This window comes from Epinephelus fuscoguttatus, linkage group LG16, assembly GCF_011397635.1.
Source record: "Epinephelus fuscoguttatus linkage group LG16, E.fuscoguttatus.final_Chr_v1".
NCBI lineage: Eukaryota > Metazoa > Chordata > Actinopteri > Perciformes > Serranidae > Epinephelus > Epinephelus fuscoguttatus.
The window spans coordinates 29589986-29615295 of record NC_064767.1 but is presented as its reverse complement, the minus strand read 5'-3'; the positions used below and the strand labels follow the sequence as shown (position 1 = coordinate 29615295).

General features: G+C 43.6%; 1 protein-coding gene across 5 annotated transcripts; it reads right to left on the bottom strand.

Moving 5' to 3' along the window:
- Positions 1-470: 470 nt before the first annotated feature.
- On the bottom strand, positions 471-24895 carry smoc2 (SPARC related modular calcium binding 2). Of its 5 annotated transcripts, none has more exons than XM_049600740.1 (13): positions 24201-24893; positions 18452-18614; positions 16239-16345; positions 15907-16006; positions 15065-15109; positions 12715-12762; positions 10822-10896; positions 9059-9266; positions 8041-8123; positions 3090-3189; positions 2658-2905; positions 2116-2153; positions 477-1235 (listed from the first exon to the last, which is right to left on the bottom strand). In XM_049600740.1, the coding sequence occupies exons 1-13, from the start codon at positions 24273-24275 to the stop codon at positions 1212-1214; spliced, it is 1314 nt and encodes a 437-aa protein (XP_049456697.1). In that variant the 5' UTR covers positions 24276-24893; the 3' UTR covers positions 477-1211. The 5 variants fall into 5 exon arrangements, with proteins under 5 accessions (XP_049456695.1, XP_049456694.1, XP_049456697.1 ...); XM_049600741.1 differs by having other exon boundaries at positions 485-1235; positions 9080-9266; positions 24201-24890; XM_049600738.1 differs by lacking the exon at positions 2116-2153 and having other exon boundaries at positions 471-1235; positions 15074-15109; positions 24201-24895.
- Positions 24896-25310: the final 415 nt, after the last annotated feature.

Here is a 25310-nt window from a genome sequence, read left to right as displayed (position 1 = left end):
TCATAAATTAGAGGCTATGCCTCAGTGAGCAGGTCAGTCGGAGGTCAGTCACTCAGCCCTATAGGGGACTTTCTGTGTGAAAATCCAGGGCTTACCACGTAGTAGGCCCAACATAATCAGGCATGGACAATATACAGTAGTGTAATGTGTCAAGGCTGCCCTGAGCCGAAAGTTGTTCTTTAAGAAAGAATCCATTCAAACCTCACTGACTGTTAAAGTGTTCATTTACTGTATACATGTGAGTATACCTTATGCAAATATACATGCTTACACTTACACACACACTGGGTCATAAAACGCTCTTTTAATGGGCAGTCATACTACACACAGCTAAGATTGGTCCATTTCTCTGTCTTCAGTCTACATGGGAAATGTGTGACGAGAACAGACATAAGTACCATCCGTTTTTCCAATTTGAAAATGTTGCCTCGGGGGAATTGGCAAGCTGTCTGAAAATGGGATGATACACGACCTTTGCTATGTATGACTAATGCTTGGCTCATAAAGACTGTGTCAACAAGGTGTTTTATTAAAGACACAGCAAGAAAACACTAAATGGCAGAGACATTACAAGATTTATATAACCAGAAGGAAAACATAGAAGACTAATTGGATTAGAGAGAAAAAAGGAATTTGCTGACCCGATTAACTGTCTCTGACACATTAAGACTGGCAGAATCACAGAGAACAAAATGTATAAAAGTTTTTTTTTTTTTATTTCTAATAAACATGAATACATGTGAACATGTTGGACGTTTTTATGATGTATGTTCAGAACATTCTTGCAAACTGCTGTACAAAGCACAAAGAGAGATGCTATAAGTCAGTACATGAGAGATGGTATGGTCTAAGTTATTGGAGCAAACTATCCATATTTCTGCTTTACCATCATCAATGTGAGGAGAAAAGTACACTGGGGGTCGGGGCACAAAAAGCAACATCAAACATGAGAACTTGTACAACTCTGAAAAGTATACTTTTTAGACACACAAAGGACACATACATTGTATGTGTTAAATAATTTTTGCTTGTCAGGACATAAAAAGCTAACTACATCATTCACAGATTCAGCAGTCTGTTTAAATACCTTATTTCTACAAAGTGAATTTACATTTTTTTTTAAAGTACAAAGTGCAAATACTATGGTTTCCATTATTGCCGATTGGTGAGGGCAGAGTCTCCATGCGGGAGGGGAAATCGCAGACGCTGGCTTAGCCTTGCTTCTTCGAGGGATTCTGTGGAGAGGAAATTAAAGTGATATCAGTTTGACCCTTGTTTTTTTGCACTTAGACTGGCAACTTTTTAAATGACTGTATATCCCTGCCTCGGTCCCCACTAACAGAGATAAAACAATTATTTGCCTTCAATGACATTTTTCCTCAACTCTGTGACTTTGACTACGAACAGCACAAAGCGCTCTTCCATGTACAACTGTAAGCACTGCGAAGCAAACCACAAATTATGTTGTTGGTACTGTGAGGTGGGACTGTGAAACAGTTGTTTTGTCTTTCCTCTTTAGGCTTAATTCAAACACAAGACAGCAAGCATCACACACAATGCCATTGTCAGTTTACATTCTTGTTCCTGGAGGACGGTTCCTAGTACCTCCTTGTAGATGGCATCCAGCGCGTCATGAAAGACAGCAAGCTTTGATGGACTGGGACCAACATGTAGTCTGTCATGTCTCAGCCAAGTCACAGCAAGAATTTATGACTCTTGTCCAAGTAGTATTGACCAGTCATGTTTGAGTGGCATGGAAATGGTTCATAAGGAAGGCAGAACGCATTGGCTGAAATACAATCTCGGAACCCATTGTCTGTCATCTGTTGACGATTAAGCTTTATATTAGCTTTTTAAAATTTTATAACACAGCTGTCCATAGAGATTAGCAAAAATGCCCAGTGTACGGAGGAGGAAGTTTTGGCCCAGATATTCACTTGCTACACTGGATCTCCTGAAATATTGGCCACTTCCTTCTGAGGCTTCATCGTCAGACTGATAGCTGATAGGTTCCAAGACTGATAATCGCCTAATCAGACACAGTGACCATTGTAATGGACAAAAATATTGTGTAGTCTGAATGATTCAATATTATGGCAGGAGTGGTTTACTTACTAGTTTACTGGAAGATAAACCCTCTCCTGGTTTGGCCCCTGTGAGACAAAAAGTGATAAAAACCTCAACAACCATAATATGAGGTGTAAATCCTTGCCTCCACAAAGTACAACTGACCCTTCAATAAGCACGGCCCCAGTCATGCTGTCCAATCTAGCACTGTACGCAAGTCACAAAGATACCGGAGGCAGATTGAACAATCAACATTCTTAGCAATTTTTCAAACAGTGGGTCATTGATTTCAAACATAATGTAGACAACAGGAGATTTCTTGTTTCTATTCTGTGACCAATTTTACAAATTTGCCAGCTGAAATAATGATTGTAGTAGCAGATTGTATTAGTTGTATTGTGGTACTATGTTGTAGTTACAGTTGCTATGATTGGACAATTGCTGTTTGGGGGAGGGTATTGTTATAAATTATGATTTAATACTTGTTTACCATCTGACTGCCATGATTCCTGTATTTTATCCATCAATATGCAAGTTAGAAGTTTGGTGCAAGAGAACACATTTGGACATTGTTGTGTTGTTCAGCTCACCCTCTTCTTTAGTCACCCCGAGGCAACCCATCAGCTCCTGCAGAGACAGTGCCTTGTCGTTGCTGATGTCGCAGTACTCCACAAACTTCTTCACACACTTCTTAGGCTTGGATTTCTTGCGCAGGAAGCGTTTGAAAGGCTTGATCTCCTTCTTTCCGATGTCTCCACTTGAGTTTTTGTCCAGCTGACTGAAATACCAGTGGACCACCCTCTCCTCCAGGGTGTGGCTAGGGTCGGGTTCAGCCATCCTGAATGACAGATGTCAAATTCATCAGCTAATAATGTCTAAACTGGAGTTCAATCAATTGCTGTGGATCCACCCAAAACTGGCTGCAGCACAGAGCACTTTTTGTGCCTTTTTGGTAAATGACTGAACCTAGTGATGCTCATCAATAATCGTGAGATTAACAAATCCACTCCTGAATGTCATACCTTCCAGCAGATGCAGGATCTGTGACAGCGTGCACCATGTCTGTCGACAGCGCATCAAGAACACTTGTCAGGAACTCTGTTTTCTTTGCCCCAGGACAGCCTGGAAAATAAAGCACAGATACCTGAATGAGTGTGTGTGAGCATGCAATACGAAGCTCCAATGGAAGTAAGTGTACACATATGTCAGCGGGCACAGAAAAAATTATGACCCCGTCAATAGCATTACAACAATGTGGAATGCTGCCGTCATAGGTGGCCTAATAAATAAAAAAGGGACGTCATGTAACAGGCAGCGTGGTTTAACATGAACAGCACATAAAGACGGCAGAGGAGGAAAATAAACCCAAACATGACATTGTCTTTTACTCCCTCTCGTAAAGTGTCAGACCTCCCCTCATCTGGAGGAGGAAGAGGGTACCTGCCAATCATCCTGGAGGCCCCTGAGTGGGTTTTGACAGCTGGAGCACAGAAGATGTTACTGAATATTGTATGTATGGACAAGAGGATCCCCACAGCACCTGCGACTCACCTGAGACATCAAGGGGACCAAATGTAGTCCTGACAAACACACTGTTTCTTAGGATTTTGTCTGAGGGATGTCTGATTTAAAAGGTATACAGCCAGAGACACAACTCAACACTTGATCTCCACTTTTTGAAATGTCACCCAGAGAAAAGACTGATATAATTGGGCCATTAACCTATAAGGTGAAAATCAACAGAGAAAATGCATGCAGAATGACAGGAAAGAAATTAAAATGAGAGACAACTGGGGAGGAATGACCCTAATGATAGTAATTGTCTGTTTGGCCATATAGTTTTAAGAGTGAGGAGACCAAAGTTGTTCTCGAAGAGCTGAAGGCTACGCAGGCCTGAGAGATTCCTGGGTCTCCTCAGCTTTCTCACAGGCCGGCTTCCCTCAGCTATTCTGCCTGTGGAGAAGAAGAAATTCTCCACAGTGTGCTACTCTTTTTATGGCCCAGGCCTGCGGGGCCAGATTCTCCTCTGTTAGAGATAATAGCATGCTTTGCTCCTCTCTAACAGGTGGCGACCAGCATCGACGTAAACACCCAGCACCCAGCCTCCACTCAACCTTTCCCAAGTAGCGCAGGGCTTTAGTCGTCTGCACCGGGCCAAGGGTTGAAACATTCACATGTCCAAACTGTTCCACAGTTACATGCTGAACAGACTTGCACTTAAGTTTTAGTGGGCCCTCCCTGGCCCTAGCCCAGTAAAATATCTGACCCACCTGTTAATGGCCAAACTGGTGCCTTGTGGAGCCTCTTGTGGTAAATTAGTCTAGACAGTCATACAATTGCACCCTCACAAGGCAAAGTGTTTTTATCTGGCTTCTGGCTGAAGAGAGATTTGTGGGATGCAGTTGGACTTGTTTGAGGCTTAGTGTTTTTCATGGAGAGCGCACGTCCTCCCCGTAATGCTGCAGGAATCTGAGCGTGTCTGCAGTTCATTCAAATGGGAAGCCATCAGGTAAGGCTCCAGTCCCTTCCTCTTGGCAGCAGAAGTTTTTTCTTGTGGGGGCGGGACAGATCAGCTTCTGTCTGTCTGGACCCCATTTAGCTGAGGGGCAGGACACAAATGTTCCTGCTGTCATTCAGAGGAAATTGAGTCTGGCCATTTTCCGTTCACTTCATGGCTGCAGCAGTAAACGACTGCTGTCTTATTCCATAATGATTATAATTATGTAATGCCCAAGTCTGACAGATGGAGGATGGAATCAAGTTGAGAAAGCCTCAAACGATTACATTTTTTCTTGTTGAAAAGCTAAGATCTGCACCACTGTTCATATGCCTCCATCTATTTGCTGCTAGTAAAAAGTTGGCCAGTAAGTGCATGTTTGCATGTGTGTGCCCGTGTGCTACTGTCAATAAGAAGCAGTGTTTTTCTATGGAGCCACATGGGGCAGAGCCCTGTCAGCACTCACAGCTGCAGCTCCCAATGGCTGCCCCAATGCTATCCCATGATCCCGCTCTGGGGAGAAAGTTAACCAAATACTCCGCTTTCCTCTCCTGCCCCTTTCAGGGCAAAGTTCTCCTTTCTCGCATCTCGCCCCATAAACCTCTCAACACCAGCGCTTCAACAGCAAATGGGCTGCAGCAACGTGAAGGCAACATTTGTAATTATCCCTGCTTCATACAGTAACACGGTTTACAGCTGTTGACGCAATTGCTCATAAAGAAAACAAGATGCTGTGTTTTTTGACTGCGTCCCTGTGTATTTTATAATGGGAGACCTGGCTGATATGGTGCAGGTTTTTTTTGACACATATAGAATGAAGTCTGTGTACTCGTGTAAGCGTCTGTGTTAGGCTATTGCATGACTGAATAAGTATATTGTTTTCTGTCCTAATACTGTGTGTTTAGGAGGTGTTTGGTTGGGCTTGAGGTCTTTCTCGTGGGATAGTTGCGGCTGTTTTCCACCCCATCGCCACTTCACACTCTGCCTTTACACGCACTAATTATTTCTACTCAATATCTCAGCCATAATATATACCACCAGGGCCACTGGAAGGCAAAGATGAGTAACATTTGTTGCTCTAAGGAGCATTCATCTGTTACTGTCTGTCCCACTGTACAGGAGTCCAGGATGTCAGAGCAGAGACAGAGTGCTGCTCTGCTGCTAAATGTAGCACCTGCGAGCAGAGAGCACAGCTCTGGCCCGGCACGCTGTTACATAAACAGTTGTGGATGGGACGCGAACAGTGGCAGCTCTGTTCATTTGCTTGAGGATTATTAACATGTTTACCAAACCACCAGAAAACAGTAAATTTGCCAAGCACCGTTCAGCTTTAAACTGTGATTTGGTTGTATGCAGCACCTGAAAGCCATAACTCTACTCTGCCTATGATTGGTTTTATGAGGACAAGTTGTGCAACTGCTGATAAAACTCAACTTGTATTTATAAATGTGATGAAAACCAAGGTGGGTAACACTTTATATTAAAGTCCTTGTAATAAGTGTTAATTGATAGGCAATACAGCCCTTTTAAGATGCTTATAAACAGTATTATGTGTTAGACTACATACATCTTAGTAATAACAAACATGTTTATTCTTGGATTAAGACATTTATAAGCACTTATAAGAAACTTGTTTTAAAGCCTTATGAGTTTTTTTTTTAATTTATTGAGTCTTACTTACTTATGTCAACTTATGTTAAACCTTTACTAAGCCTTTTTGTTGCTTTTTAAAGATTAATATACTCTTTACAATGCATTTATTAGCAGTTAACGCTGCACTTATTTACAGTTAACTATGCTTTTTGCAACTACTGGATCTAAAGCAACAATTCCTTATTATGGTTCATAAATCCTTAATTATACACTTATTCACAGTTAACAATGTTTTTCATAACTCCCATCTGTAATGAGCACTACATGTAGTCAAAGTTGATAAAATATGAATAAAAAAATTACACACACATGAATACAATGTTTAGCAATGAAGCACAGAAACACACTTTAAAGCAACAATATACATGAGTTGGTATTTGTGATTTAGCACCACTACAGTTTCACGGTGTTACAACACTGTAGTAAATACAAAGTGCACCTGCAGACTTGCAAACTGTTTGTCCTGATGTACATGGTATTTTGATTTGTGATTTTATTTGTGATTTTTCTAACGGCAAACAGAAAACAACAATAATCCGACAGTGAAGTGCTTATAACAAGGACCTTAATATAAAGCCTTACTGTTAAAACTCAAATCAGCTCAGCAAAAACAAGAGGACAGTTACAAGTTAGGAAACAGTTCTAACTTTTTTTCCACATTAAAATAAGTCATAAGCTAAACCTGTTAAAAATTGGTTTAATCGTTCATGTTTGTGATGCCTTGTGGGCCACCTGATTCTAAAGTAGGCCTTTTTCCTTGATTCTTTAGGAAAACTGGATTCTAGACAGCCTCCCTCACTTTAAGAGCCTGGGCAGTCATCTTAAACAAGAAAATACATAGTATGTAATTTCCCTCGAAAATGACACATAAGATGATCTGACACCCCATACTGGCAGGACAACATGTTTTGTTGGTGCCTTCCCAAATCGTTTTGTTGATCTCATACTACTATGGTTAAGGTTGGTTAGGTCTATGGATATGGTTAGGAAAAGGTCCGTGGTTTTGGTTGAATTGAATACTTGGTTCAGGTTTGGGACCGATGGTGGTCATGGTTAAGAGAAACCAACATGGACTGTTGGTGGGACACAGGAAACAAACAGTGGTCACATCAAAGTAGGATGTTTTTTGACCCATCCAACCACCGCAACATCCTCCTTTGTCACTTGAGTGTAAACATATGTTGTTGTGGGGCATTTGCTGAAAACATGTATGCTATGTCTGATCAGGCACCTCTGCTTTGAATGATGAGACAAATGATCACTGGTCTTAAGTTCTATCCATTCGTAAATACCACTTGAATAAATAAAATGTAAGTTCTGCAGTTTTACAGAGGCAAGTCCTGGTAAGTAAATATCTACCTAATAAATCAAACACAAGCTCACCTGTACCTTAGCCCACCCAATGACCACCACTCCCATACTCAATTTACTTATCTCCCCTGTTGTCAGTCTTTCAATCACTACCTGTCTCTGGCATCCTATTATCCATTATCTCTACCTCTCCTGCCTGCTGTTTCTCCTCCATGCTATCATCCCACTACCCACCATCTCCCACGTCAGTCAAGATTAATCCTCCCCCCGATCCGTCTCTGTCTCTCTGCTTATTGACCAGTGAGGGGCGGTATCTGGCAATCCTCAACTCTTTATCAAGCATTTCCTTGACCAACAGTGCTAATGATGTCAACAAACACACACACACACTCGCACTGTTATCACAGCCTTGGAAGCATGGCAGCGGTTGGAGGCTGACTGCTCTAGAACTTCACCATGTGGTCTGAACAAAGAGGGAAAACAGAGACTGAGTCCAGTCTTTAGAGACCTACCTTGGAGATGTCTGCTTCTGTAATGATCCTTAGGTTTAGTTGGGTGGGCCCTGGCATTGCCATCGCACTTTGGCTGTTCATACCTGTGACAGAGAGTACGCCTTGTGAGAAAATGCCAAAGTCATTCAAAGTGAAATGGATAAAAGGGATTGTTTATTACAGCAAACTATCCTCATTGTAAAAATCAGAGAGGAATCCCATGTTTTCCAATTACCCGCGTACAGTTAAATCTCAGGGATTCAAATAATTGTTTTGTGGCAAACCAGAGGCTGTGAATCTCATCCAAAAAGAGGGGAAGGATTTAGGGCTGGTATGAGGACAGAAAGAGGGAGGGAGGGTGAGAAAGAGAGATAGAGGGAGAGAGGCAGACAGGGAGCGTGGGACACAAGGAAGCTTTCACGGCCTCCCTTGGCGAGTCGGTGGAGCCTCGATTGCTGCTGTGCGACTGGGCCAAAAGCTGGCCTGGGACAAGGAGAGAGAAGGGGGAAAATCCACGCTTCCATATGTGTGCTAATGTGCTGTCTGGCACTCTGCCTGAAGCCTTGTTAATCTGATACCCAGCCTTGCTGCTCAATAAGAGTGTACCAGTGCCCCACTCTGCCAGCCTGACTGACCTGTGACTTGCTGCACAGCAGACCACTGAGTCACTCTGTCTCATCGGCAATGTAGATGTCTGTCTGCTTATGTCAGACTTATTTTCTAAGCGTCAAAAAGTGGAGCTTACTTTTGTTGTTTGAAAGTTGCTATTTTTCTAACATTTTCTTCCAAATAAAGAATCTTTTATGATGTTTTCATTGTTAGACCTGCAGGAAAGATAATGCTTAACATGGTTCCACAACATTTTTAGTGCATGCAGCAAGGTCTTCCAGTTGGACAGCCTCTTTATCAACTGGCCACTCTGCTGTGTTAATGTGGCCAATGATCACTCACCTGCTTTGTGTAACAACTGTCTGGTTTCTTTGTCACAAAGAACCAAGCAATACATTCCAAGAATTTTTGTAAATTAGGGTGAAAGTACCATAAGTGAGGTCTCTCCCACCTGGTGGAGGTCCCAGGTATGGGCCGTCCGGTGTCCACCAGCACACACCAGCAGTAGCCGGTGGAGGGGTGGCACTGGACTGGCTTGTAAAGTCCTCCTTGGGCGCAGTCGGGGACGAACACGGCGTCGTTCTTGTGTTGCCTCGCCTCTTCCTGGGCAGACTGCTGCTCCTGGTCACATGATGAGGCTGGAAAGAGGGGTCAGAGGTTATGCAGGAAATCAGTAGAGGTGTCAGTGGACACACACCGCTGGTAAGGACAGCAGTCACCTAGGTGGTCTAGACAGATACAGAGTCAATGTGAAGAAGAGGGTTTGTTTAAAGTTAGGAAGTCACTCCTAATCAGATCTGGCTAACACATTTTGGATTTATACAACATTCAGTATGTTTAAGTTAATTTCTTTATATAAGCCAAATGCATGCACTGCTCTCTCATCACAGTCTAAGATATTCCTGAAGAAGAGGAGGAGGATGGAGTGCTGGAGAAGACAAAGGGGTGGAGAATGAGTGCTCAGAGACAGTGTGTGCAGACTGCTATATCAGCCCCCCGTGGCACTGTTTACGGACATTAACGGGCTAATGACTGAGTACAGCTCCCTATGCCCCAAGTTAAGTAAATATTTGGACACTCAGCTGCCCTCTGTGGATGTGTGTGACAGAGGGAGACACAGACAAGACAAAAGCAGAACAGTGGTCAGTTGGGCCTATGCCTTCACACACACTGACACACTAATGCAGGGTACTGTAAAGTACCAGGAATCTATATGTTTACATAAATTTCCGGGGAAAATGCTTCATGATCCTTTCTTTTAGCCGTACATACAGAGAATGTAGCGGCCTCAATGGGAGAGAGACAGGTTTTGCAGAGCCTCAGCAGGATCTAATCAGACTTGTTTCTGTGCAGCAGCCTCCTTCTCTGCCGTGCGGCTCTCCAACAGAGATTTGAGCATTAAACTCAAGGATGAAAGTAGAGCTCTTCTGGCCATGAGGGCTTTCATTGCCGACCTCTCCTTCTCTTCGCTGCTCGCCTCCAGGCTCGGAAGCTACTGCGGGATTATGGATATCCCTTTTCTTTGTTTATTTTCATTAGAGATCTTTACCCACACAAAAGAGACCAAATGAAATGCCTCCCCGCTTTCTCAACCGACTCTCTTCGCTCCAGTTCCTCCGTATGGGCTTTCTTTGTTGGGGCGGGTGTTTTTTTTTTTCACCCCAATACCCCAAAGAGCACATGGTAATCAAAACCATCAATGCTGCATTTCTCAGGCTTTTTTTATTGGTTGTAAATTATGATAATGGGATTCACACAGATGCACACATGCACACAGGCTTCTCATCTCTAGGCGGGCCTCAAAATAGCAATGTTTTATGCAGAAAGCAACTTATTTTCCCCAAAGAGCAAAGAGGCAACTGATCTGTACAATAAGATAAACGTGCATGTGTGTAAGAGGAGGCCAGAGCGGACCAGCCAGAAGAATAGGAGATCCTGTGTTTGTGCCATGTGCTGATAATTACAGATACGCTGCAATGCTAGGAACCACAGAGAAGCAGATCCTCAAAGCCTGACGCACTCCAACACCAAGATGTATTGGTTTCACAACCCACCATCTGTCCTTAAAAGACAGGAACAGCCTCAAACCACGACTGCTCACACAAGTAGGAAAAAACACAGAGCGTGCTTTCAGTTGAGGTTTGCAAACACCCGATAGCCGTCATTAAAGAAAAAGTGGTCTTTGAAACTCACATGGCGCTCTGGTTCTATTGTTCTGACGGCTGCGAACCTGCTCCGTCCAGAGAGTGGGGTACTGGGAAATGATGTCTGAAAGAAATCATCAAGACAGCTTTATTAGCTTCAATAGAAAACACACTCGTATATCATCGGAGCCAAACCTGGTGGTTCCAAAACTCACAGACTATAAAATGCACATCAAGGTTATCGTATCTCAAACTGCAGGAGTGGAGGCAGACAGTAAATTGTATATGACAGCTGTGACCACAAATATAGCTGCAAAAAGAGAGGTACGTTAACTACGAGCCTCCCACTGTCTTATCAAATGATTGCATTAACATGAAATCATAAGACACTACTTCTTTTACAATGTAAAAAGTCAATAAAAGTGCTCAAATGCAACATTGCAAAATATGACTGTCTGCTTCTCTTCGCAGTGACAGGTTGTCTGTATCGAAATAGAAATGTAGGAAGTTATCTACTATTTGGAGTTTAAAGCTGTAGTTGGTAACTTTCATAAAAATAACTCTTTGTCATATTTGCTTAAATTGTCATTATATCCACACAGAAGTACACAAGGTAGATAATCTGTGAATCTCTGCCCTCTCAAATTGCTTCTCATGGCATTAGGGAGATTAAAAAAACAATCAGAGCCTCTAGCGCAGCTGTCAATATTGTCAACCACTGCTCAAGAACTACAGTCAAACTAAGCAGCACTGATCAAATATGAATCAAGAGTCTGTCACTGCATTAACCATTTTTCATCTTAAATGTTTTCAGGAACATATTTTAGTGTACTGTTTAGCTGTAAAACGAGAAAGTCGGTCTGGCCGGTGGGCAGTCTTCAACATGGCGGCCAGGTCATAAATGTTCTCATTTAACAGCTAAACAGTACACTGAAATATGTCCCTGAAAACATCTGAGGTGAGAAACAGGCGATGCAGTAACTGAAACTTGACACAAATTTGATCAGCGCTGCCTAGTTTGACAGTTTGACTGCAGTCCACTGAGTGAAGGCAATGATTGACAGCTGCTTTACAGACTCCTTGGCTGTGATTGGTTGTTTTTAGTGTGCTGTGGTAGATTCTAGCAAATGCCGTTAGAGGCAATAGGAGGAAGAGGAAGAACATGATCTTTTTCATAGACTTTCTGTCTCATGTAATAATTTTGGATGTAACAACTATGTTACAAATATGACAAAAAGTTATTTTCATAAAAGTTACGAACTGTAACTTTGAAGAGTATCACAATATAAAAAAACTCACAGCTGTATCAGCAGCAACATAAAGTAAATGTTGCAGCTGAAACTGGAGCAGATACTGGGTATTTTCATCTATGTAAAGCAACCAGTAACTGGAGCTGTGAGATAATTTAGTGGAGTAAAAACTACAACATTTGCCCTCAAAATGTGTTGGAGTAGAAGTATAAAGTGAAGTATCTCGATATTGTACTCAAGTACAGCAATTTAGTATATGTACTTCTGAAAGATGAAAAAACACATTCATCTTTCTCTTCAAATGAAAAGTGAAATTCTTACGCAATGAAACACAACCTTGCTCTAGTTAACATCCAGGCACTTTGTTGCTGGATTACTTGATCTGGTATGACCAACAGCTTATGGAGGCTTAAGAGCAAAAACGCAACTCATGCTGAAATTGCCACTTTAGCTTTCCTTTATATAAACATCAAATCTTAGTCATCTTATCAATTTAAAAATGTATCACTATCTCATTTTCCCCCTGATGACCTTTCTGAAGCGTGATGCTGTAACTGCTTCATGTTGCAGGCTCCTTTTTCCTTTTAAGGATGTTTAGAGGCGATGCTTCTGAGTCAGTCAGTGGTGTGTCAGTAAACACAGGAGCAGTATCAAACATTTCTTTACTCACAGTCTGACGGATAAGAGCTCACCTTCTTCATCACCAGCAGGCTGTGGATCCACCACTAGGCCAGTCTCATCTGCATTTAGAATGGAGAATATTTGCAAGGAGACTACAATTACGAGAGTAAGCTAGAGAACACTTAACTATGTGAGATTTGCACGTTGCCCGGCTAAGAAAGGTGGAGGCAGAGGGAGAGGTGAGGAGAGTAAGAAAGAGAGAGAGGGGTGTGTGTGTGTGTTGAAAGCTGAAGGAGTTGTCTTCCAGTTAGAGAAGAGAGGAGGAAAATCACAATATAGTGGTCATATATTCCCATGGTTTCACTTCATGCACCAAGGGAGATCATTATGCTATGGAGGACAGATTGAGGTCAGTTAAAATGAATGTGAAGGAGATGAGCAACAGTTGTCCCTGATGTTCTTCTCCATTCTTCCATTGCCTACATCTGAGTTATGAGAGCTGTGTGAAGATAGGAGAGACACAAGAGGTGAAGAATGCAGTAGCCAAGTCTGAGACAAACCAATTAACAGTGGGAGAATCAAGCTCAGTGTTTGTTTGGACTCTGTTTGTTTGATTTGTGGTAGGAGGGAGACGGGGATGGAGGTCTTGAGCCGCTTAGGGTAAAACCACGGCCGTAGGTGTGGTTAACCTCAGTGCAGGTCACTCACTCTGCTCACAGTAAAGCTCTGTTAATGCATGAGTCAGGGCATCTCTGATGGGTGGCTCCAGAAACAGGGATTAAGCTTAAACTTCTTTTCTTTAACAATGAGTTCTCCATTGCAAAATCAGGATTTTACATTTAATGCAAGTGTGTTGTGCCAGCCATTCATCTTCTCAAGCATGCTTGGTGGTTAAAAATACATACAGTCAGTGTGACTGACTGAGTCAGGCATGTTATTACTCTGCTCACTTAAGGGATGGAAATGCCATTTCAAAAAGTGTATTTATGATTCGGATTTACGATAAACCACTAATGACCGATCTTTACTTTGCGGCCTTTTACATGACTGTAACACCTCTTTTAGCATCTGCCAGGAAACCCCCGCGCTATTTGTGGTCGTACGGCATTAGTTTAACTGCTGTTTGTCCGTCGTCGGCTGCATATGATTCCAGCATGTGAATGAATTTGTCAAGTCAAGCACCAGAAATGGGTTTATGGTAAAGCATTTGATGTTCAACATTACCAACAGTCTGATAAGAAAAGCACAGCAATGGCTGCTGTGAACTGCTTAGGTACTGATGGGCTTCTGCTGAATCAAAATATTGATGCAATCACTGCTATTTTCAGCGCTGGCACACCACAAATCTACAGTTTATTCTGCCTTTCACCACCCTGTTTATCCAACCAGTTCAGATTGAACCACAACCCCCTCTCTTCCACCTCCTTCCCTCCCTCTTTCCTTCTCCCACCATCTCTCCTCCTCTCCCAAATGTTGCATTCCCACTTGATCTATGTGTAATGAGTTGGCCGGGTTCAGACAGACACTATACCCAAGACTGTTTACAGAGAGAGAGGCGCAGACGTAAATGTCACACTGACAGGAATAACCCATGTGACAAACACAAGTGGATGCATATGCACTCCCTCTCTCTCTTAAACACTTGTACACACATGCAAACACACACACACACACACACACACACACACACACACACACTCAGACAATCACATAAGGAATCGATCGGAATCAACCCAAATTACAGTTTTTCTTTGAGAGCCTTCAAATCACATGAGTTAAACAAATCATCTCTTACAGGATGAGCGCAGATATATAGAGAGAGAAGATATACAGTATCTGGAGTGGAGCTGAAGGAAAACTTAGTGGTTCTATATCTGGAAGAGGGTAGATGTTGATGAGAGACAGCGTGAAAGTAGGTTGGAGGATAAAGTGTGAACATTTCCTTGTATCTTTTGTCACTGTTGCTGAAAAAGAACCAAGACTAAGTGAGATCAGGTTAGAGAAGAAGAATGAGAATTCCATTTTCCTCCATTCTGGCTGCTCCCTGGCCATTTGGCTGCCTGGTTAGGGACAGCAGACGGTTATAGGAGCTGTAGCTGCTGGCGTTGTGCATTAAAGCTCACCACAACCTCTCTCCTTAGACTTGTTACTCAGTAACAGACTGCTTTTATATCAGCCTCCAGGCTGCTCGCACTCTCTCAAATTGACAAAATATTAGAAAGGCAAGCCTTAACAGGCGACCCACCCTGCACATCTCCGACACAGATGCAGGCAAACAGACAGAGATACAAATGAATACACACTCACATGTACATGCATGCTTAGATAGGTACACACACAGACAAACACAAAAGCATGCATGCACACATAAAGGAATCAATGTGCCTTTGAGAATTCATTTTTCTTGAATTAAAGTCTCACCTGCTTTACCTGGCTCTCTTGTAGTAGCTCTCTCTTGTTTTGAACCTGAAAAGCACATGATCAAATAAATTAAAAATTCACCACCAAACACTTCACATTATTCACTACAATAAAAAAAGTATAAATATCTAGCATACTTCAAGATTTTGGCCTGAATCTTTGACTGAACAGCCACCAGACACCACAGTGGAAAACTCTTCTCTGCCTTTTATTCTCAATTTATTTGAAGCGTATCCAGTCGCTTACACACTGCATGTCAATGGAGGTGTATTTTATGACATTTCTACGGTTCATATACACAGCTATGACTAAGCAGCTGGCAGTAACAATACAACTACTGCTGCTACTACTGGAGCTTTCTTGCTATTGAGACAGCAGCAACTTCCGAGGCAGCCCCGTGGAGACGCACAGGGAGGACATGTGGCATTGGTTATTTGATTGTTTGGCAGACGCCATCCTCCAAGAACACTTACATTCCTTACAGTTTAACTTTGTTGCTCAACTCTGCAACAGGGATTTTCTGCTAGGCTTATTTACACACGCAGCCCCGGGGCTTGAGCAACGCTCAGTCCTCGGGTGGCCCTCAAACCCTGTGGCCGTCAGTCCAGTCACTGACCACTTTCCCACAGGACTGAAGATTACACCCCCCGCAAACATGGAATGTCTTTTTTTGCTGTTTTGAGTTCGATTTATCATCATTGCTTCACAAAATTACAAAAACCGCATTCTGGTACAAATCAGCAATTCTATTTTTGTTGTTTTTATGTCATACAGCGGGTGTATTACAAAATGCCTGCAAATACTGTATACAGTATAAGACACATTGCTGGGGTTTTACCCACCTTGGCATCGAGGTTTTTTATTGGCCACTGCTGAGCCACTGATGGGTCTGCCATTGGGGGTGACACACCAGCAGTATCCAGTGTAGCTGTGGCACTGAACCTGTAATCAAAACAGCATGTAAACACAACGTCAGCACCAGCTAAACAAGAAACCTCTAACACTGAAATGTGGATAGATAGTTTTAAAAGGGTGTTAACAATTAAATTCATGCAGGAGAAAAGAGCAATTCTTGCGAAAAGTGGATGCAAAAGTTAGTCTTTTCTACTGGGGCCTCCCTCTGCTAGAGCCTTGCCTCATATTCAAAAGAAGTATCATTTATGTTTTTTGTTACCTCGGAATATGTGCCATCAGGGTTGCATACAGGCACAAAGACCTGCGGGAAGAGCTTCTTGGCCTGCTGCTCTGTGTATTTCTTCTCTGCTACACATCTGGATGTATCTGAGGAGCACCACAAATCACCAGAATCACTACACATCACAGAGACCCATGATTCAACCCACAGCTCAACTATTTTCTTATGCTGCACAACTATGAAACCGACATACTTAAAAAGTCAGCAGAAGATGTTGAATCTCACAGATGATGAAGAATGAAAGAAAAAAATGTAGGCAGAGAGGAGAGACAGAGGGGAAACAATTCAAGACATTTCGGAAGCGGCAGATACTTGTGTGGCTGGGAATAGAACCAACACCCCCGGTCTTATTAGGAGCAAGTCAGACAAGCCTGCACAGTGCCTGGTGGTAAAGCCATTACTGAGCGAGGCAGCTCGTGCTGCTCCTGTAGAACATTCCAGTCACCCAAGAAAAGGGCTGATGCACAGGGAAAACCTGACCCTTCCTTAATGTCTCCGAGTCTGTCTCACTCTCCTCTTAAACCTCGACCGTCTCCTCAGTTCAGCCCCAGCTGTCCTCTAACTATTTGTTGATATAATGTGGGTCAGCAACTTTTCACCTATGTGCACCTCAGGTCTTTTCACATCTCTCTGTCAGAGCAATGGCTCACTCTGTCATTCCACAGCTGCTTCATCTCACCTGGCCAACAGTACCAGCTGTGCAAACTCTCAGGAAATGTTGGGCAGCGATGGGTTTGATGGTAACTCGGTGTGACAGATGGGCTGCCATGCAGTGCCTCACTAGCTGGCAGGTCCAAATCACATCAAAACAATGACTCATGCTAAGTTTAAAAACGTTCACCAGTTTGGTCAGGAGGCTGCATGTCCCTGGCAGGGCTTACAGTAGATTGTCCATTAGACACATGCAGGGGAATGTGCACTGGTTTCTCTTTAGTCTCGTTTGTGTGTGTGTGTGCATCACTGTCATTGGCGAGGAGAGGGGGCAAGACGCTGGATGTTCCGGATGAAGGAAAACAGCAAGTTGAGGAACTCTAAAGTTAGCTTCAGTGGAAAAACCCAAAACCATCGTCCTTCTCCAGGGGGCTCCGACCAAAAAGCTGACTGGAAAAAATGACAGGACACTTGAATCATCTGAGCACAGTGATAGAAAACAAATGTGGTGCCAGTCTTACCATCCTTAAACACAATCCCATCTCTGTGCTTTTAGGCCAGACCGACCCTCTGGTTTATTTCGGCTGCTGACTCGGCTGCTGCTGCTGTGTCTTTCACCCCGGCCGTCCAGAAGCAGAGGGGGGTCCGAACTCTTATAGACCCGATGTTATTGACGCATACAATACGACTTTCATGGACTCTCGTCCCTTTCAGCTTCCTAGCTGGAATCCTCTATTCTGTGTCCCGGCGCTGTCCGCCACATCCAGATGTCCGCTTAGAGATGTTGCCATAGAGACCCAGGGCGGGCATAAAATCGTGGAATGCTTTTCCATCATATGAGACTTCTTTTAAGCAAACCCTTTTGCTCACGCTCCTTGCATTAGTGTTCTAATATTGTAATGTGTAAGAATGGGGCATTGTCCCCAGGCTGTAGAGCGATGAACTAGCAGCATAGAGTTAGTGAGTGGGGCGGGGTGAGAGGGTTCGGGGCTGCAGCACTGGGGTATATGGGTGCTTCCTTCCAACAACGACTAACAATGAGGGAGTCTGTGAGCCGCCTGACTTCATTGGCTCTCCTTCCCCTTTCACTTTTCATCTCCAGTCTTCCATCAGTCACATACATACAGCTTTACATCTAGTATTAATGAGACCATTAATTCTTGTCAAGATATTTCATTCAAATGCCTTCACCTCTGCATAATAATTTGATCTCAGAGAGCTGAAGCCTTTCCCTACCATTGGTCCAATGATAGGTATTTCTGTGGTAACAAAACATGAAAACCTTAAACAAAAATAATTTCCACTAAAAATTTAGCATTTTGACAAATTCAATTTTGTTATCAAATGGTGTGAAATTGTGAAACCAGCCAGGGAGCAGCAACCCCCCACCCACCCACTCTCACTGTGTCAACCCCACTCGTCCACCCAGCACTCAAAGAATCAATTATGCTGAAATGAATTTAACCCACAAGTTTCTAATGTGACCCCCTCTGTGTATTCGAGAGTGCCAGGCGGCGCTGAAGCGTGACTCATGACCTGACCTTTGCATGGCCCTCGGATGACCTCCAGCTGAGGGTCGCGGCACTTGGCTCGGAGGAACTCGCAGCGAGATGTGAAGGTCCTGCCGTCGGAGGCGCACAGGGGTTTGCGAGGAGCTCCGCTGCATTCCATGTTGCACTCCTTATCCTGATCCACCCGCAGGAACTGCAGCAGTGAGAAGGCAGGAGATAAGATGAGAAAACTTTTGCTCAATGAGCCATTATTTTGAGAATTGATGAGCTTTGCATCAAAACATGTAAATCTCCATAAACAGGTGTGATCCTGGGGGGTTTCATAAAGACTGGGGTTGGAGCTTGTGTACGGTCAAATAAAAACAGGCTACCACACCAAAAAGTCAATTGCAGAAAGGGGTTCACTGCCATGCAAATTGTTAATTCTGTTTAAAATTCTGTTTATCAGGAGGTTCATGAGCAAAATCATTTGATGAATACACTGGAAAGCACTGATAAACAGTGCAATACACAGACACAAATATGAGGCAGTGTCACTACAAGCCTGTCAGGGTGCAGCCATGCTTTGTCTTTGTCTAAAGGGCTGGAGAAGACTTGATTGACGCTTCCTTTTTTCTTTGTCTGTGCCAACACCTGCACAGGTATTCACCTGGAATCACTCCTGAGGATGTTTTACTCAGCCATGAAAAGAGAAACAAGGACGGAGACTCTTGGCTGAACGCATCGGATCACCTGTGTCAATGCCACCATTGTATCTGCCACCGTGGTATGAAACCCCCTCGCCAGGCCGCACAATGGGGCTGTGGCAATGGTGAGGGGGATGGCAACAAGCTGTGACTGCTACAATGAATGAAAAGACAGTGAATGATAAAGTGGCTGAATAAACTAGATGTCAGGGAGCTTTGTGCTGCTACAGTGTGTGTGTTGGGTTTTCATATAGTTCGCGTGATTCATTCAGTTCTGTGGAATAATGACTTGGGTTGAGTGGAAAAAAAACAAACTCTAGATCCATGCCTATGCAGGTGCAGTGTTCAGTCAGTCGTATCAAAGATAAATACCTCTCTAAACTCGTTTTGTCTTCTTATAATGAAAATATTTGTACATATGAAACACTTTTTCACTCAGTTTTACTCTTTTGTTTTGTGCTGTTTTGTTCAGTTGTCAGTGGATGCACGAATATCCAAAATCTGTCTCAATGCCCTCTCTGTTAACTATTCACAGACAGAAACTTTCCCTTTTTCACTAACACATACACCCACACACACACACACACGCTTGAAATCTGTGGCACACAGCAGAGAATCAAAGCCCTCAATTAAAGGAAAGCCTGTTATGAGTTATCAAAAGAAAGGCAAGATAAAGAGCAAGAAGAAAAATCACACATCTATGAGGAGGGCAGGATGATCACCAATAAAAAAAAATGTTGTGTCTGACATCTTACAAATGAAGTGAGAGGTGAGGTTTGGTGGCAGCCTCCTGCATTCAGACGAGCAGGGCTGCAGGGCTGCATGCACCTGGAAGAGGGTTGGCAGGGAAGGCAGAATCGCCCTGGGCCAGAGGGGGGGGGGTACAACCCACTCTGTCAACCCTGCTCATAAATCTTCCCGGGGGGATCAGAGAAGAGAGGCCCGTTCAAACACATCGGAAGAGGAGCCGCAAGGGAGGGAAGATGAGTCTTTTGGATTGAATGAAATTTTTCAAAAACCAAATTTTTTATAAGTCCTTTCTTCCCGGGCTTTTAAAAAATGATGTGTTGTCATGAGAAGAGAAACAAAAAGTATCCTGACACTGCAGAGCTGTTTGCTTCACAAGAACATCCTGCGTCCAAATCTCAACACTCATCCTTCATCTTTCTAGACAGAAACATGGCGAGTAATCCCTCTTCCTCCTTTGGGAATAACAATATGAATGGTGAATGCTGTCTATTTCCAGTGGTTAAAGGGAGCTTATACAGGGCTGTATTTATTTTGGGCAATGCAAGACTAACAGTGTACTCTACATATTTGTATCAGGAGCAACACAAGTGAGATGACAGGAAATGAGGGAGAGAGGTACTATAGGAATGTCACCAGGGACACTGCAGTTCATGGTTAGTGCTTTAACCCAGGGCCACCAGAGCACCCCAGATTTTAGACATTTTTAAGTTTCTGAACTGCTAAAACCCTTCAAATTGAACAGTCTGAGAGGTAATAATCCTTTTAACTTCCTTATTAAGGCCATAATCTGTAGTGATGGGTCACAAGTTGACACTGCATCACTTTAAGAAGTCACAAGCCAAAAAAGGTTGGGTACCAGTTGTCAACAGTTATGCTGTTTTGACACAATTGGGAGGATTTGCCATTTTATGTTTCCTCTTTACCCTTGTAATCCCTGAAGAAACTTCCACTTTGTATTGTACTCAAATGGGATACTCTAGTTCTCTTTCTACAGCTGTTCATTTCTTTGCCCATTTCTTTGTTTAAACTGGAGCCCCTCCTTGTTAGTGTCTCAGAGTTTCTTGGATTGTTTGTATTGTTGCATCTAACTGACAGTCTCCCGTCGGTACCCCCCCTCCCTCTCCCCTCATCCTCCCACACCAGTTTGGACATCCCTCTGCGGCAGTGACCTCCTCTCACCCTTCACTCTGTCTCTCACAGCTCACCCCTTCACATAAAGTCCAGCAGGCATGACGGGCTGGTCTGAGGATGGTTTTTGCAATGACCACAACCTTCCAAAGCCAGTAACTGCTCTGATAGTGTCTGAGTGCACCCAGCCATGCTTGGTGGTGGACCGCCAGCCTTGCCACGGCTCATGCTGGCCACCCCAGTGCTCAAACTACACCAGTATTATCAGCATCAAGCCAGCAGACTGACAACCCAAACTGAGTCATTCAGCAGCCCAGCATCCCGCTAGATGTCCGCTGTACACAGCACACAGCAGAGCGCCAAGTGCCCGCAAGTTTACGATAAAGCTCCAAGAACACAGCGTGGAAAAACACAGCTAGCCATGAAATCAGCCACCCATGAAATCAGCCACCCAGATTCACTATCAGACATCCAAGTGTTTATTTCAAAGTCACAGTGGGCCACACTGAAGGAGGAGAACAAATAAGATGTGAAAGCCAGTGAGAGGAAGAAGCATCAGAGACTGATGGTGTGTTGAGGTCCTCTTCCTCTGGTGCACTCCTAATGGTAGTTAGCTGTCTGCTGCAGATCTCTGTGTGTTTGGCCTGTGGTGATGGATGGGCGAGGCCGAGGCAGAGCCCTGACATTCCCCTGATGTCTCATTCCAGCCTTTCCAAGCCGGCACCATCATCATGCACAGCAACACGTTGGAGAGTGATAGATGGCCTCCGCCTCAGCTACATTCAGCAAAAGCTACCACCCTGATTTATCATAAAAGGAGACTCGTACAAGACAGAACACATATTGTGACTCAAATCCACTTATTGCTCAAGTTCTTTTCTTGTCTACCTCCAGACAGCTGGCTTTCACTATCTGTTTTTCTTTCTCTTTATTTTGCTCTCTTTCCTTTCATGATTTCCTTTTTTTCTTTGTGAAATCTCTCTTGGAAGATGCTTTTTGCATCTGCTCAAATAATACAAGAGGTTGGCAAAGGAACAAGAGACAGGCGAGAGAGGGCGAGACTGGCGGAGTGCAAGGGAAACTTTTTTTTCCAAGACCAACCAGCATACAAATCCAATCCTATTACCTCCCCCTGATTCTGCAGCATTGTGGGACTGAATGGAGTATGGAGGAGGCGAGCCTCCAGCAGAGAGCACATTGTAGGCTGATAAGGGCCCTCTGACTGGGAGGCCCCCGCTTCCAGCGCCCCGAGAGGCCCCTCACGCCACGGCCCCTCAGGGTCAATGGGGGCCCCAGCTGAGAGCCGTGGCAAATGTGTTAAATGGCCATGGCGGGAGTTTCCTGCGTGGACGCAAGGATGCAAAGGGGATCATTAGTTTCCAGCATGGTGGAAAGGGAAGAAAGTGACAGCCTTTAACCAGGCTACTAACTCAATCAAAGGAAAAGGCACTTAATTGCTGTGAAAGTTGTTTAGAAGAAAGGAGGTGGTGTGAAAGGCCACTGATAGTCAAGTGACAAAAAAAATCTCTCTCTGAGCAGGTGCACAATTTTATGAAAGCATAGGGGTCAATGGAACCCATATGTTATACTAAAATTGCTTTCAGGTTTAAAATGAGGCAGCCAACGTCCTATGCTCCCTCATCTTTTCACACACTATTTCATACTTCCATAAACCATGGAAAAAATCTGCCTCATGAATAACCTGGGCAAATATCCCATATATTTAACTGCCTGTTTGACCTCAAATATGCTCAAAATATCACATGGAGACATTTTCTTGAAACCAACAATAACCTCTCCTGTGTCATTCATACAATAAGCCATGAATCACTTACAAAGTCCTGTCAAAGGACAAATAGTGCTCCATGTGCTATTCCAATAAAGACAGTCTAATGAGCCACAGTGGGGAGGTATGACACAGTTACCACTGAAACATGCAATGAAATAGAGAAGTTTCTCCTTCTTACAGTCAGACCCAGAGCAGAGTGGATTCTGTGTCACATCCAAACACACAGTTGTATCAGTGTAACCTTTCAACTGCCGGGTAAATATTACTACCCATGACATCTCAATAGACAATTATTCATATTCTGTACTCATATTCTATATGAGTAAATGTGTATATCATGGTGAAAAATCAGGGGGAGCATCTGCTCAGTGCAACACTTCCTCCCACATTCCACAACTCCATAGTGCCGTCAGGGAGAGAGGATCTCCGACCCCTCACCTGCGGGTTAACGACTCATGGCCATTTGTTTCCAATTGGATATTAAGGCATCCTCACCCGCATCATAAATAATGGTGCTGGGGGAGGCGGCTGTCACATCAACCTCTAAATCTGCCTCTGACAGTGCACATTCCACTTTCTATCATTCCTCCTTTAGCACTGTACCTGCACTTGATCGTGGCCATGAAATTCTACTCATTTAAAGATGCAGTTTAAGGTCAATGGAGAGCTGCTCTCCTGCTTCTGTAAACATTGCCATGTGCTTTGATGCAGCAGACCTGCTCACACTGGAAGAGTAACCTCTACGCAGCCGCTGGCATAACAGAGTAAACAGGACAGAGAGGCAAGACAAGACGCTGGCAGGCAGGTAAAAGCGCTAAAGGCATACCACAGTTGTGCTGCTAACACACCAATCAACTCCCCAGAGAAGAGCCAGCAGCTCTGCCATGTCAGGCACACTGTGCAGAGACCCTGAAACACAGGGACATGGAGTTTACACAGCTCACAGAGAACACAGAGATCTACTTTCTAATGCAAATCTCTACCTGGTGATCCATCAAGTTAAAATCAATCTTAAAGTCAGTCTGAATGTGTGCAAGGTATGAAACATACTTAAAAAAGTCAAAGTTGCATCTTTGAAATGAGATTATCAAAAATCATAGTGTCAACATGGGCTATAACATTGTTAAGATGTAAAATGTATCACTATGTTTATTTTTTTTTTTTCAACTCAAGTATTTTTGATGATTAGATGAAAAGCTCAAAAGAAAGAGATAAAGGATGATGACCACCAGTCTCATGATCTTACCGACTTAAAAAGATCTCTTTCAGAACTACATTACTGAGTTAAAAGAAAGACTTTCCCCAAACTGTGCCCTTTTGCTCGAATATTACGCATGGAATGCACGAGCACATCCTTCACTACAAAACTTTTTTTATGAGTGGATATGAATGAGATGTCTTCTGAGAGTTATGTGGCTCTTCCTACCGTGAGAGCTGAGAACTTCTGAGCGCGTCCAGCGCACAGCAGACAGAGGAAGACCAGCAGCGGACAGACGCGCATCCTGACGCAGTGTGGCAATAAACTCTCCAAATTACGCACGGTCCAAAATTTCACCTGGACTTCACCAAAGCACACAAACTATCTCTGGGAGACGTTGAAAGTGCTTTTAAAAAATCCACAGTAGTCCTTGCGAAAAAATGTCAGTGTTAAGTAGAGAGGGGGTTGCTGGTTTATTTCACTTCGTCTCCTTGGTTTCGTCTGCCAAAGCGTTGGTGTAGACACTCTCCTTATTTCTGGCAGTGCGATAAACCCCCCGTGTCCCTGACCTTTTCCCCTCCCTCGGTGTCTCTTCTCCCTTTTTCCCTCTCTCCAATTCGACTTCTTTTTCTCCACACCCCCTCCCTCCACACTTGATTTTGTCGACTAGATCCCTTATCGGATGCAGGCAGTTCCCTAGCCGGTGGTAGGTAGGTAGGTGTAGGTTTAGAGGGACTCCGTCTGCTGCTGGTAGCTGAGGCAAACACGTCAGGTATTCTTGTCTTTCACCTTTTTTTCTCTTTCCCTTCTCCTTTAAGACCACAGCAAGAAATCCCTCTTTTCACAGGATGTTCAATTGGCAAAGAGAAGAGGGGATCAGACAGGCTACTGTCTGCTGGGAGGGTCAGCAAGAACAAGAAGCAGTCTGCGCTCAAACTTTCATACTGCTGGACACCCCCTACACACACACACACACACACACACACACACACACACACACACACACACACACACACACACCCTTGGGATTTTCTCGATTCACTCTCAGGTTATACCATTTCCAAACTAAAGTTACACCATGAAGTCCTTCAAATTAACTCATTACACAAACGTAGGCGACTCAATCTTGTAGTTAAGTAGTAAAGCGAAAAATAATTTAGCAATCTGCCCTTTTGATTAATTTAAATCATGCATTTTTACGCAAAGAAGTAGACGCGAAACTCATCTGGAATATTACATGAGTATGGTCAATACTGATGCCTGATTTGGAGGGACACGATCAACTTGGCGTTTATGTCTTGATGCTCTTGACTAAATTTTGGACAAGTCCGTGGCCAT

What these genes read in the sequence shown, in the direction of transcription:
- smoc2 (XM_049600737.1), bottom strand. Translation starts at nt 24,275, where the DNA reads ATGCGCGTCTGTCCGCTGCTGGTCTTCCTCTGTCTGCTGTGCGCTGGA. An exon ending in CTGATGGCACATATTCCGAG is followed by an intron (nt 16,007 to 16,238) that starts GTAACAAAAAAC and finishes TTTTGATTACAG; the next exon opens with GTTCAGTGCCACAGCTACAC. An exon ending in CAATAGAACCAGAGCGCCAT is followed by an intron (nt 9,267 to 10,821) that starts GTGAGTTTCAAA and finishes CCCTCTTTCCAG; the next exon opens with CCTCATCATGTGACCAGGAG.